Source organism: Cheilinus undulatus, linkage group 14, assembly GCF_018320785.1.
Source record: "Cheilinus undulatus linkage group 14, ASM1832078v1, whole genome shotgun sequence".
In the NCBI taxonomy this organism is placed as follows: Eukaryota; Metazoa; Chordata; class Actinopteri; order Labriformes; family Labridae; genus Cheilinus; species Cheilinus undulatus.
The window spans coordinates 33,108,256-33,121,975 of NC_054878.1; the positions used below are offsets into that span (position 1 = coordinate 33,108,256).

The 13,720-nt window shown below is 39.1% G+C and overlaps 1 protein-coding gene across 4 annotated transcripts; it reads left to right on the forward strand.

Annotated features, from left to right (window-relative positions):
* The first annotated feature begins 427 nt into the window (after positions 1-427).
* On the forward strand, positions 428-8,499 carry rnf8 (ring finger protein 8, E3 ubiquitin protein ligase). Of its 4 annotated transcripts, none has more exons than XM_041804611.1 (9): positions 428-643; positions 878-1,006; positions 2,641-3,089; positions 4,422-4,629; positions 5,049-5,111; positions 5,293-5,382; positions 5,480-5,587; positions 5,764-5,968; positions 8,079-8,499. In XM_041804611.1, the coding sequence occupies exons 1-9, from the start codon at positions 521-523 to the stop codon at positions 8,267-8,269; spliced, it is 1,566 nt and encodes a 521-aa protein (XP_041660545.1). In that variant the 5' UTR covers positions 428-520; the 3' UTR covers positions 8,270-8,499. The 4 variants fall into 4 exon arrangements, with proteins under 4 accessions (XP_041660545.1, XP_041660546.1, XP_041660547.1 ...); XM_041804612.1 differs by having other exon boundaries at positions 8,082-8,499; XM_041804613.1 differs by having other exon boundaries at positions 5,764-5,975; positions 8,079-8,215.
* Positions 8,500-13,720: the final 5,221 nt, after the last annotated feature.

The following is a 13,720-nucleotide window of genomic DNA, read 5'->3' on the forward strand; positions in this document are numbered from 1 at the left end:
CAAGTTAATCTGTACCTTGCAAAAACAGAAGAAAGAACAAAGAGCAAAAAAGCAGCAATGGGGATTTTATCATGAATATTGTTGTTGTTGTTGTTGTTGTTGCAGTAAAGGCCTGGGGCATTGAATTTTTTAAATTTTCATGGATGCAAAAAAGAAAAAAATTCTTCAAAATGATGTATTCAAAGGCCATCTCAAAATTATATTAATAAAATAACAACAACAATAATAAAAATAATAACAGTAACAACAACAACAACTATAATAATAATAATAATAATAATAATAATAATAATAATAATAATAATGGATGATTATTATTATTATTGAAGGCTGATAGTTCGTTTTGGTTTTATCTGGTAAATTTAAATAATAACGAAGTTATTATTTATTTTGAAAACAAATCTCCATTTCCGGTTTTCCTGTTAAATCTCGTGCTTGACTCTCTGTTGCTAGCTTCGTTGGCTTTGAACAGTCAGCGATGTGTGTCGTGTTGTTCCTGCAGCTGACGGGATGAAATAAGATGGAAACCATAACGACAGACTCTTCAGCGGCCGAGGAGGATGAACGTTCCGACTCAGGAGTTTTATGTCTGATGAGGGTCGGCAGAGACTCAGACTGGCTCCGTTTGTTCGACAACACTGAGGTGCAGTTTGCTAATGCTAACTAGCTAAGTTTGCCTTAAACCCTTTAACTTTCTCAAGTTCGCAACAGAGTCATAATTTCAGCTAAATAAACTATTCAAACAGGGCCTATTGTCCTCTTTTATCAGCTCAAAGTTCTGGTTGAGTAACCACGTTTGTATGGAGCTGAAAGAGCCTCACAGTAGCTGTGCAGCTAACTGCCTGTTAGCATGTTGTTGTTTTTTTTAAATCTGCAGATCAGTGTAGGACGAGGGATGGATGTCACCTACCAGCTGCTGTCTTCAAGCTGTCCTCTGATGATCTCCAGACTACACTGCACTTTCAAACAAAGGGATGATGGCCAGTGGGCAGTTATAGACAGAAAGGTAACATGGTGCTTGGTAAAGTGTTAGTGGTTTTCGTTTAATGCTAGTAAGGATTTTGTATTTAAATAAGTAAAAACATCCTGAAAGAATGTCAAACAAATACCGATACTGAAACCCCAAAATTGATCATAGGTTAGCTTTTACTTATTATTTGTTAATTAAGAAATATACTCTTGCACGTAGAATTCAAGTCATATGAAAATAGTGTCTTCCAGAAGTAAAGTAGTTACTACATAGGGCTTCTGAATACCAGCATTTCAAACTTCATTGCAATTCTAGTTAAAACTCAATAATCTATAACCTAACACACCAGATGGATTTGTTTCACACATTGCCACATCACAGATTTGCCAGTGAAAAACAAGGAAATGGGCGTATCCATTTGCTTTGCAAGGTTAAACAGTATAAGAATCTGTTTCAATACTCCAGAAACAAAAGTAGAAGTCAAAGGCACACATTATTGGATAATTTCTGCTTCTTTTATTTCTAAAAATTGCATGCAAATTCTTAAATTGCATAAATATATGGTGACCAAGTGTCTACACAGAATCATCAACAAAAGTTTTCCTGCAATTTAGACAGTTTCTGCTATCTCTTTGTATGGATGAAAAAATGATTAATGATCTATAGGATTTTTTTTTTTTTTTTTTTTTTCAAAACTTTGGTACTTTTTGATACGTTTGCTAACTTAGATCATGGAGATTGTGTTGTCTGAACACATTAGATCTAAAATAAATTATCCAAAAGTTTGCCAACCTATGTCTGTGCAACTCATCATAACTATGGTGTCGTCTAAACCTCCTTTTAAGAAGGTTTCACCAAAAAAACAAAAAAAAACATTTCATTTACCAAAAGAATAACATGAAGATAAATGAAAACTAAAAAACTAAAATATCACATGTGTATACCTACAGCAAGCTTTTGAGCTTTTTATCACTCTTCCTCTCTACTAGTTGTAACAGTAAGCCCCCTTCAAATATTAAACCATGTATAAATGTTTTCTTATTTACTTAGACAGTTTCATATTTTCTCCACAAAATGAGATTTTTTTTCTTTCTTCTCTTATTGACAGACAAGCAGAGTTTTTTGTTATTCCACATGTTTTAACTGCTTAATTTCTGCAGTCTTCCCTAGACCTGTTTAAGAACAGCTGATAAGATGCATCACAGCAACATTTACTTATTTTTCTCTAACCTTTATTTTAGATATATTTTTGGGCTTTGTATGCCTTTATTCGTTGAGGAGGACAGTGGATAGAGTTGGAAAGCAGGGTAGAGACGTGTGGTAAAGTAGCCACAAGCTGGATGAACCCGGGCCGTCTGTGCCTCTATTTAACCTTGATTTCAGAAGGAGTACAGGGAGGAACTTCAGTACCCTGAGTAAAAAGCACATAACTGGAACACAGTCAGAGTCAGTGTGGTCAACTCTGATTTGATGACATTCCTAGCGCAGAGATTTGACCTCCAAGATAAATGGAACACACCATAAAACTTAGCACCAGTGTCTCTGTAAAGGTAAAATCTGTAGCACATCTGTTGCTCTGGATTTAAAAGGAAGTGATCACTGATACAGTCACGGGGATCTTGAATATTTTTCTTTTCTGCTGCTTAAAAACCCTGTTTTTTTCCCTTCAGAGTCTTAATGGCGTGTGGGTGAATGGAAACCGCATTCCTGCTGAAGTATCCCATCATCTGAGCCTGGGAGACTCCATTCAGCTTGGTGTCCCTGTAATCGGAAACAAAGCTGAGTTTGACTACATCCTCGTTCAGCAGCCCCTAAAAGACATTAAACTCTACCTGGCAAAGGGACGAAAACAGGGCGCTAACGCTGCTCACATTCCCAAAAAGCCCAAAAGAAAGCTGACTGGGGAAGAAGTAGAGCCGTCTACCTCAACACCAAAACTGTACCGCTGCTCATCTTCAGATAAATCCTTTGCAAAGAAATGCCCTCTAACACCAGTGAAACCCCCACAGAGGCTCAGTCACACCCAGCCAGAGCAGACGGGAACCAGCAGACAAGTCCAGGATATAGACAGGTCTTTGGATGGCTCCAGCTCTATGTGTGATCAGGACAACTTACAAATGTGAGTCAAAATGTAAGATTCTTATGTACATAAGAATATATATATATATATATATATATATACACACATACATACACATACATACGTGTATATTTGTCGGTCTTTGTATGAAATGTTTTGATTGGTAAGGCAGACAGAGACACGCAGCAGCAGCATCTCTGTGGGTCAGATCAATGAAGGAGAAATAAAAAGATGTCTGACTTTTACTTGGGTCAAAGTTAAGTCCCTTTCCTTCTCTGTTGTTGCTGTTGTTGCCCTCTGTGTCCCATCAATAAACCTCGCTGTCCTGCAGCTAATTGTTAACTGGACGTATGCAACATTTGTTCATTAGTTTCAGAGCAGGGGTGAATTTAGACTTTTGGATTGGGGGCCCAGGCCCTGATTTGTGCAGAAGGAAAATGAAGTCTGCACACAAACAACAGATCATGGATTATTATAACATTTAAATTTATGATTTAAATTTACTTAAAGAACGCTGAAATAAAATAGAACAAAGTCGTATTAACGAGTAAATAGTTAAATTTTTCCAAATGACATTTGCAAATTCTAGTAGAACTAACACATTAAAAAGGCTGAAAAAATAGGTCATTCAAAAATGTAGTGAAGAAGGTGGAGTCATAAATAAAAAGCATAATTTATTTGAGTTGGGTATGGTTTCATTAATTAATTGTATAAATGTGTTCAAATTTGATTTCTTAATGGTAAATGCTTTTGCCATTCTAAAAATATAAGTGACATTGACCATTATCATTTATTTTTCCCTCCTAAAAGTATCAGGCACTGTTTAGGTACTGCTGCCGTTTTAAAAGTATTGATTTAGCACCGTGTCAGATAGAACCCAATGATACCCAACCCTAATTAAACTTAAGTATTTAAATATTTAATTTCATAGTATAACAAATACACCTGTATTTATTTTCTGTCTCCTTCTGCTTAGAAATGTTTGCATTCAGGGTTTTGGTTGCCTGGTGGATTTGTCACTGTAACCCTTTTTGGGCATAAAAGCCCCAAAATATATCTTAAAAATGTTTGCAATCTATTGTAAACTGTCTCATCTGCTACACAACAACGTTTACCTGTAACATCTCTAATGTCCTCACTAATCACCCAAAATGGGACTTATATTTGGTCATTCATTCCCATATAACTGCAGCAGAAACCTTTTCTCCTCGCTTGCATTGTACGCCAAGTAAATTCAGACATACCTTTTAGAGGATATTGAATTCAGCAGGAACATTGTGTTACAGTTCAAACTGTTCATTTGTGTCTCCTTCAACAGGATAAAGACACTCGTACTTACTTTTTTTTTTTTTTTTTTTTTTTTTTTTGCAGGTACAGCCAGAACATCCTAATGCTGAGGGAGCAGGTGGACCACACAGAGAGACAGGTGGCCTCTTTTGGTGTCAAGCCGCAGCAAACTGACCCACTCGGTGAGGAGCAGGTGAGGGAGCTGCAGGGTCAGCTGGAGGCACTCAGAGCAAAAATGCACCGCATGGAGACGTTGGAGAAGTCCTTCAGTGAGACCAAGAGGCAGCTAGAGGTAAGAGCATTTTACACAAGCTTGCTTTAACATATTGGCTGTCATTGAAAGGACCAGTTCCTAAATCATTAGGATATGCACTTACTTACATGGCTTGACAGCTGCAGGAATAACTCAATTTTTTTTCTTTTTTTGGATTAGGTTTTCAACAAAAGAGGCTTGACATTTTTTTGTTTCTTTCAATACGGCATCCATTTTCCCTAAGTGTGAATATAATATTGAAGAGAGGCTGATTCCTTTCTTCAGTTTTATAAACCTTCCTATTCAGTCTTGTGTGGACCAGCAGGTTTCCAGAAATGTCATTTTTGATCAGGAATCATTGGTTTGTGTCATAGATTCCTCCATAGTCCCTTGACTCAATGAATAGCTTCCAAACACGTAATAGTCTGTGTAACCAAAGTGCATCTTTATATGTTCAGGCACAGAAAACTCAGCAGCAAGAGGAGATGTTGAAAAAGCAACTGAAGGAGGCCTTACAAGAGGTATGTTGAAAAGATAAAGCTGTTAATCATTGTTATGCTGTTTAGATGAGCCACCAGACAGAGCATATTGTTTTCCAATTTGATATACAAACCTGTTAATATAAGTTATTAAAGTTTGGTCTTTTTATCCATAAATGTAAAATCTCTGAGAAAATTTCTGGATTTGTTTTAATTTTCTCAGCAAAAGAAAGTCATAGATGAACTTGCCCTGTCTCGGCAAGGCTTTGAAGAGATTCTCTCGGCCAAAAACAAAGAACTTGAAGTGACCAAGGTATGACTACTGTATATTTATAGTTGTTGAAGCACATACTCCTTATAGTTAGCACAGTATCAATACAGCCATTTTCATTTTTGCATGTATTTTGCAGGAGGAGAAGGAAAAAGCAAGGGCCAAGAGGGAAGAAGTAGTTACACAAGTGACTGAAGTTCTGGAGAATGAACTTCAGTGCATCATCTGCTCTGAGCTCTTTATTGAGGTAGGAGAAAGGTCGGGTTTAACATCTCATATACTGTACATACAAATGTTTGATGCTAATTTAAAAAGCTTTATAAAGAGATACAACATATGCCAACTGAGATGGAGATCAGGCACTAAAACACACACCTCTTTCCTTTTTGGGAGCTTTTTAGTCATTGTTGATATCTCCCACAGGCTGTCACCCTGAACTGCACACACAGCTTCTGCTGTTTCTGCATCAAGCAGTGGCGTAAAAAGAAAGACGAGTGTCCGATCTGCAGACAGGCCATCCAGTCCCAGACCCGCTGTCTGGCCCTGGACAACTGTATCAACAGCATGGTGGATAACCTGAGCCTGGACATGAAGGCCAGGCGGCAGACGCTCATCTCTGAGAGGAAAGGTGAGAGGTGCGTCATTGCTAGTACCATAAAAAATCCTACTGTAAAACAACAAAAGTTGTTTTTTTTCTCTTAAAGAGCTTCATGAGCTGGAGATTTAAATGAATGAATAAATGGCAGGAAACAGATAAAGTCAATAAGAGAGAGATGTGAGATAACACAAAAACATGCAAACAAAGGAACAGGCTAGAAGTATTATATCATATTTTACTTTTGGGTGGTGGATGGTGCTGGCTAATTATTGGTATAACGATGATGATTTCCTGATGTCATTGTTTGTGGCTTATTTGCATTGGGTAGAGGAAATCTAACCTACTCACATTTACTGACATTTCTGACTGAAAACACATGGTCATTAGTTCCCTGGAAAATAAATCTTCTCTCAAGCCGTAGTTCTCTTAAAGACTGAATAGGATTGTCCTCCAGGATTTTCCTATATTTTGTCACAGTCATTTTACCCTCTACCTTTACAAGCCTTCCAGGGCCAGCTGAGGAGCATCCCCACAGCATGATGCTGCCACTCCCTTGCTTCACAGTGGAGATGGTGTGTTTGTGTAGATTTAAAACAGAGCTTCTTTTCTGATGGCCAAAAAGCACTGTTTTGGTCTCATCAGACCAAAGAACTTTCTTTCACTTGACCATGGACTCTCCCATGCCTTTTGCTGAACTGTAATCAAGGTTTATTGTGAATTTTCTTCAACAGTGGGATTCTCTTTGTCATTCTCCCATAAAGCTCTGACTGGTGAAAAACAACAGCTGTTGTGTGCAGAGACTGTTCCATCCTAACCCTGAAAGAGTTTGTTTGTCGAACAGCCACATTAGATTGACCATGATTGATTTATAACATCAGTAAAATGGTAAAACATCCAAGGGAGTGAAGACTTTCTTATAGGTACTGTATGAGAGGAAGGAGCCACAGGCCTGACTTGAACTGAGGCAACCTAAGTGCATCCCCCACACTCACAGTTTCCACCTTTCTTTGATTAATCGACTGATATGCACGTTAAGGGAGTACTGTGGGTGGAAGGGAGAGAGTGAATATTTTGAACACAAGGTGGCAGCACAATCAGGCGGATTCATTTTTTTTTTTTTTCTGTGATGTTCGCTGGCAAATTATCAACTCTAGTGCATTTTGATTCAAGGCTAATAGCAGTATGATTTTGTTTAAAGATAATCTTCAATATGTTTAGATGTAATGCACTGAAATGTTCTTGGCAAAAGTGGAAAAAAAATACTGCTGTACCTGGAGAATATATTAACTATCATTGATCATGATGAAGATATAAAATGGCTGATACAAAGTAAATGTAAGTTGTCTTTTTGTGTATACTTTAGGGAAAATAGGCATATGCAAGTGTTTACATTCTGCAGTAAAATGCTTTGAAAGTGTTGTTCTGATTTGCTTGGGAAGGTTTTTTTTCTGTGTAGTTTGAGCTAAAGCGGTAAAAATGTGAGTCACCTTCATTCTGAGTTTGATCATGAAACTTGGATCAGGATCTGAATGCCAGACTTGTCAGGTCTGGAAACCAAATGCTATCGGGGAAATAACACATCTTGTTTTCTCAGTGAGTTAGAATCAAAACCAGCAAGCAATATCCTTTGATTTGTGGTGTGAATGTTTGTTCTTTTTGGCTCTTAACTGATCTGAGTTTGAAAAGTAAGCTGAACATTTGGATTTCATGCTTTTAAGGGAAGAAAAGAGGTGTATTTATTCTTGACAACAGCATAAAAAGATGCCTGGGTGTTCTCAAGGATCACTGGTTATTTCTTACTTCTGTGACAGCATATCCCATAAAAAAGCTTGTGAACACATCTGACTCTGTTTTTTGTTCCTCTTCATAAACTTAAACAGAAGACAAAGAGCAGAACAGGAACAACAAAGTTTAACAAAGTCAAGTCCTATCAAATTGAATTATTACTGCATCATAAATGAAGCATTTGTCCCGAGGGTTTTCATAATCTGTTCAGAAAATTACATTCTCTCTACTTAAATAATAAAAAAAAACTGCGTTATTGGGAAAAATAGGAAAAATTGAATGTCATGTTAAGGGTCTCAAGGTGGGGAAGAGGGAAAGTGCTGCTCTAAAAGGTGTTTTTTTTGTGTGTTTACAGCAGCTGACTCGCCTCAGGTGATCCAGGTGATCCATGACAACAGCAGCGACAGTGACAGCGGTAGCATGGTGTCCATAGAGAGCAGCCTGAGCTCGGTGGTCTCAGTGGACACGGACAGCAGCAGCATCCACTTGCACTCCAGTCCGCTCTACAGCGGGGACTCTGATGAAAGTGATGAGTCTGAGGATTAGCTGTTTTGACCTGAGGGCGGTATTGTGATGAGAGTTTCTCCCAGTGATGTTTGCGTTTCCCAGGATGTAAACGGGACTTTTAAGGTGGCACGCAAAGTTCTGTCTCATCATGAGTCCAGTTACTAGATTCAGTTGAGGATTGTTTTTTTCTGTTTGTGAAAATTTCTGTTGCTTTTTTTTGTCTTCATTTTCAGCAAAAGTAATAAAGTTACTTCCTATGCATTCTCTCAGACACTGCCTATCAATAACACCATTTTAGTTCTTGAGAAATACTTAAACTCCTTCACCTGGGGCAAAGATTCCCGACGCAGAGGAAGCAATCTGTGGAGGACCATAGCCTCAGATTTGGAGGTGGTTGTTCTCATATGGGCCCTTCACACTCAGCCACAAACGATCACAATGCCTACTGGAGGTCCCCAATTCTAAGCTCCCCAAGCCAGAAACCGTCCTCCCCCCAGACTTCACCTTGAGACCCTGTCCATGAAAATCAAACAGGATCAGAGATGAGGGGCATCCCTGGCAGAGGCCAACACGCACCGGAAACGTGACCGACTGTGTGCTGAGGATGCAGACACAACTCTCACTTATTATACAGGGATGTCCCCCGATTGTTAGCATTCTCCAAGACTACAAAACACATGTAGACTAGATATGCAAACTCCCATGCTCCCTCAAATAGCCCTGCAAGAGTAAAGGGCTAGTCCACCTTCCCATGACCAGGCCTGAATCCGCAGTTTTAACAGTGCTCTCTCTTTTTTCTTGCTGTAGCTTTGGGTTTGAAATATGACTGAGGATCTAAAATAGATTCAGAAAATCACAGAGCCAAAAATTTGCTTGTGATAAAACACTCACTCCCATTATTTAACAGAATGATTTCCCTTTAAAATTGTTAAGAAACACCAGCTGTAGATGAAAAACTGGCTGTAATGTGACTACAGCACTTCCTGAAACATAATGTTGTCATTTTTGTTCCATTAAGCAATGCCCTGGTTTCTTTTCATCCTCATGCCCTCCTGGGAGTTGCCTCGCCCAAACACACGCTGAGAAAAAGGAGGAGCGTTAATCACTCCCTCTGGCACCACATCAGAGTTTACATCACATCTCACTGCCCCTGATTCACATAAACAACTGAATGTTTTCACCTCTTTGGGATTATGAGAGCAATATCAGAATCTACACAAAAGCAAAAACCCTAGTAGCTCCATCATTTGTAATGCTTTTGAGTAAATGGCCAATCTTTATCTTTAAACAGTTCATGTGCAAGAAGAATCTGAGGATTGACATCCACTGATGGTCTTAATAGCATTACTACTATTTAAACAGTTAAAATATCTTAATAGATGTTAATTAAAAAACATATCCATACTGGTAATTGCATGGGTGATGTGTTACCTAGCAACAAATAGCTCCATAGGATTTGACCTCCTGCTGTAAATGGAATCCGTTTGTGCTGTGTTTGAAGTAGACAGATTTAGAAGTCCTACTTGCCTGCAAGCACCTAATAGACAGAAAAGCATGCAAACATTTTAACCAGTATTTCCCCTGTAATGTGCTGGATAATTATTGCGGTCGAATATGCATTCACATTTCTGAGGCACCAGTTTAGCTCTGTAGTAAAACTGCATGGCCCCATTATACATTCATTTATTTTTCACACAGGAGTATGAATACATGGTACATAAAAAGACATTAAATCACAAATGTGGATGTGGTAAAGCCTACAAAAAGACTATATGAAAACCACATCCTTAGAGGCAATAGTCCTTGAAGTGGCTGGCACCTTCCCACCATCAACCATTTACCTCATGTCATCTTGAACTTCTTCATTTCACACTCTATCCACCGTACTGTCCTTTTAATAAACGTATGAAAAGCCCCAAAAATGATCTAACAAAACTTTGGGAGTGAAAGATTTTTACATGGGGCAAGACCTCAGGCTTATTATACAAGATGAGCCCCCTACCCAGAGAAATGTAGTTAGTTATAAAATCAAAGCATAATCATGTTGGTGATAGAAGTGAATTTGACTGTCTTATGACTTTGCCTAATTTTTTGTTTTCTATGATCAAAAGTGAAGAAATCTGAGTGCAAACCTGTCAGCCCCCATCTACAGCTATGTTATTGTTGCAAATACTTAAGTGCCCTAGAAGCATGAACACAGGTGTAATTTAACAATGATGCCTCTGCTCCATTTTGCAGCAGGTTCCTTGTAATGCATCTGCTGGTTCATTCTGCTAGAGCTATTGCTGATGTTATGAAGTTTTTAATTTGTTGAAAGATTTGCTTGAAAATTTCCTGATGAGTCTTTGTCAGGACAGTATTCATCGGACACAATTTCAGGACAGTGAAAGTACAAAGGTGGATCAAGAAGAAGGACTTAGGTGGTTTTTGTATTGGTATGATTGGAAATATTTTTTTTCTTTCAGAATCTACAGTACAGCACCTGTGAGAAGAATTCACCCCCTTGGATGTTTTACCCTTTTACTGATGTTATACATCAATCATTGTCAATATAATTGGACTTTTTCGAAAGAAAAAAAATCTCTTTCATGTCCATGTGAAAACAGATTTCAACAAAGTAATGCCAATTTACCAAAAATATATAATGTAACATAAGTGGCTGCATACATATCCACCCCCTTTAAAAGGCCTGACCTAATTCAACAGAGGTCCAGTCAGCTGGTGCTAGTGGCCTTCCAATTAGATAAATGGGAATCACCTGAGTCCAGTTAACATGTCTCAAGTGACCATAGTATGAAGACACCTGTGTTTGGAAGGCCCAATCACTGGTTCAGTAGTATTCCTGGCTACCATCACACCATGGAGACAAGAAAAACACTCCAAGCAACTCATAGAAAAGGTTACAAGTCAGGGGGTGGATACAAAAATATTCAAGGCACTGAACATCACCAGGAGTTTAGTTAAATCCATCATCAAGATATTTAAGGAACATGCCAAGTGTAAATCTGCCTAGTTCAGGCTGTCCTTACAAACTGAGTGACCACACAAGAAGAAGACTAGTAAGAGCTTTTCAATACACCTATGACTACTCTGAAGGAGTTACAGGTTTCAGCAGCTGAGCTGAGATGGGAGAGACCCTGCATACAACAACTGTTGCCCAGGGTTCTTCCCCACTCAAAGCTTTATGGGAGAGTGGCAAAGAGAATCCCACTGTTGAAGAAAACTCAGATTAAATCCGGACTAAAGTTTGCCTAAAGGCATGTGGGAGACCCCATGGTCAAGTTGGAGAAAGCTCTTTGGTCTGATGAGACCAAAATGGTGCTTGTGGTCATCAGACAAGACACCAAACACAGCACATCACCACAAACTTACCATCTCCACTGTGAAGCACGATGGTGGCAGCATCATGCTGTGGGGATGCTTCTCTGCAGCCAGCCCTGGAAGGTTTGTAAAGGTAGAGGGTAGACTGAATGTGACAAAATATAGGAAAATCCCAGAAGATTATCTTATTCAGTCTGCAAAAGAACTACAGCTTGGGAGAAGATTTATTTCCGGTAAGACAATGACCTGTAGCATACAGCGAAAGCTACACAGAAATGGTTTAAAGACAACAAGATGAATGTTCTGGAGTGGCCAAATCAAAGCTCAAACTTCAATCCAATGGAGAATTTGTGGCTGGACTTGAAAAGAGTTGTTCATGCCTGATCCCTGTGCAACCTGTCAGAGCTTGAGCAGTTTTGCAAAGAAGAATGGAGTAAAATGGCAGTTTCCACATGTGCAAGCCTGATTGAGACCTATCCACACAGACTAAATGCTGTGATTGCAGCCAAAGGTGCATCTACTACATACTGACTCAAAAGGGGGTGAATATTTATGCAGTCATTCAAAAATGTACTTACTTACTAAATCCCTCAATCATGCATTCTTGAAATCTGAATTTACTTTTTGCACACACATCAGTCCTAAATAGTGCCAGACAAGTGAATCACACCGCCTCATGCCAAGACAATGAGCTGACAGTTTGATCAATGAATTTCTCAGCTCTTGTCTCTTGCAGATTCAGGATCCCCCCACACACTTCCCTCAACTCTTGTGATTCATCCCACACTGACTCTTACCCAGAGTGCACTGGAACATCAGCTCACAGAGTGAGTTTGCCTCCTGTACTGATGACACGCCAGTCCATTAAAGCCGGAGTACGAGGGAAGCGTGTGTCTGTCAGGCTGTGTTACGTGAGGACGACACTGATGGACCGCCCTCGGGGCTCCAGTTGGAGCCTCTCAGTCCTCCATCCGCCCCCCTACTCCACTCTTGGAGCAACCTTTGATGCCGGTAAAACCACGCCCTCTCTTTTTGCCCCTCCACATAGAGACGAAATTAGTGTCTGCTGCCATCTTTGTGATTTTTTGGAAGGCTTACGTAAGAATTGTTAAAAATTGCAACAGGATTGGTTAAATAATAATTTATGAAATATCCAACAGTAACAATGGATTTCCCATAGTTCCAGCACAGACCATCAAACTAAAATATTATATTCTCAAGACTCTTAATTATTTTTCTTATGTTATGATATATATAGCTTACTCTATGGCAGCCCTATGGGGTTAACCGGTGTTCTCAAGTGGACCCATTAAAGCCTGATAAAGCACATTACAGAAGTCCAAACCAGGGGATCTATTATAAGACAAAGAATTAAATCATGTAATGAGATAAGGACAAATGGAAGAAAATCCCCGCACAAAATCCTGACACAAAATCCTGACTGAGAGGCAGCAAGACAGTTGGCCCTACTCCAAAATCCTCTGTTTTCTGATTCATGACCTTCATGGCCTTAAGTAGCTTGCTCCTGAACTAAAGAAACAGAACACACTGCATCTGCAGAATATCTTTAAAAATGTAATTGACATTTTCGTATAAGTGCATTAATCCAAACATGAACCCAGTGTTATTTCATCCGAGAGCCAGATTTATATGTCATCTCCTCCCTCTCAAAACAGCTTCTAAGTCTATAAAAAGACCAAATTGAGTGTTAGTGCCCCTAACTGTGTAAGACTGGGAGAATATAAGATCACCTAAGAGCTGCAAGAAAAGACAGATTAAAGGAAGAAGGCCATTGCACCCACTCCACGTCTGCAGTATCTTTCCCTCTGTAGCTGATGGTTAGACTCCCAAAATCTTTCTTTTTTTTCCAGATGTAAAATTTTGAGTTATAACCATTTATCTCAGCATTACTGCCTAGCAGATTTGTTTCAGGGATTCAGAAAACCTTGTTTATTATAGCTCATTTTCACACATACCTGATTTTTTTTTTTTTAAATAACAGCCAGAATCTGTATGTGTTGTTTTTAACTTGTTTCTACTCTCCTCTACCAAAGCTGTGCACCTGCTTGGTGTTGTTGTTTGCAAGAAAGATGGCTACACTCCAGCATGCCCTTATCCAAAAGGCTCATGGTCCATATTCCTGGTCCATCTGTCGGCTCTTGAGATCCA

Excerpts from the sequence above, each read along its gene's own strand:
- rnf8 (XM_041804611.1), top strand. The coding sequence starts at position 521 with ATGGAAACCATAACGACAGACTCTTCAGCGGCCGAGGAGGATGAACGT. Across the intron at positions 3,090-4,421 it reads GATCAGGACAACTTACAAAT|GTACAGCCAGAACATCCTAA; the intron begins GTGAGTCAAAAT and ends TTTTTTTTGCAG. Across the intron at positions 5,969-8,078 it reads GCTCATCTCTGAGAGGAAAG|CAGCTGACTCGCCTCAGGTG; the intron begins GTGAGAGGTGCG and ends GTGTGTTTACAG.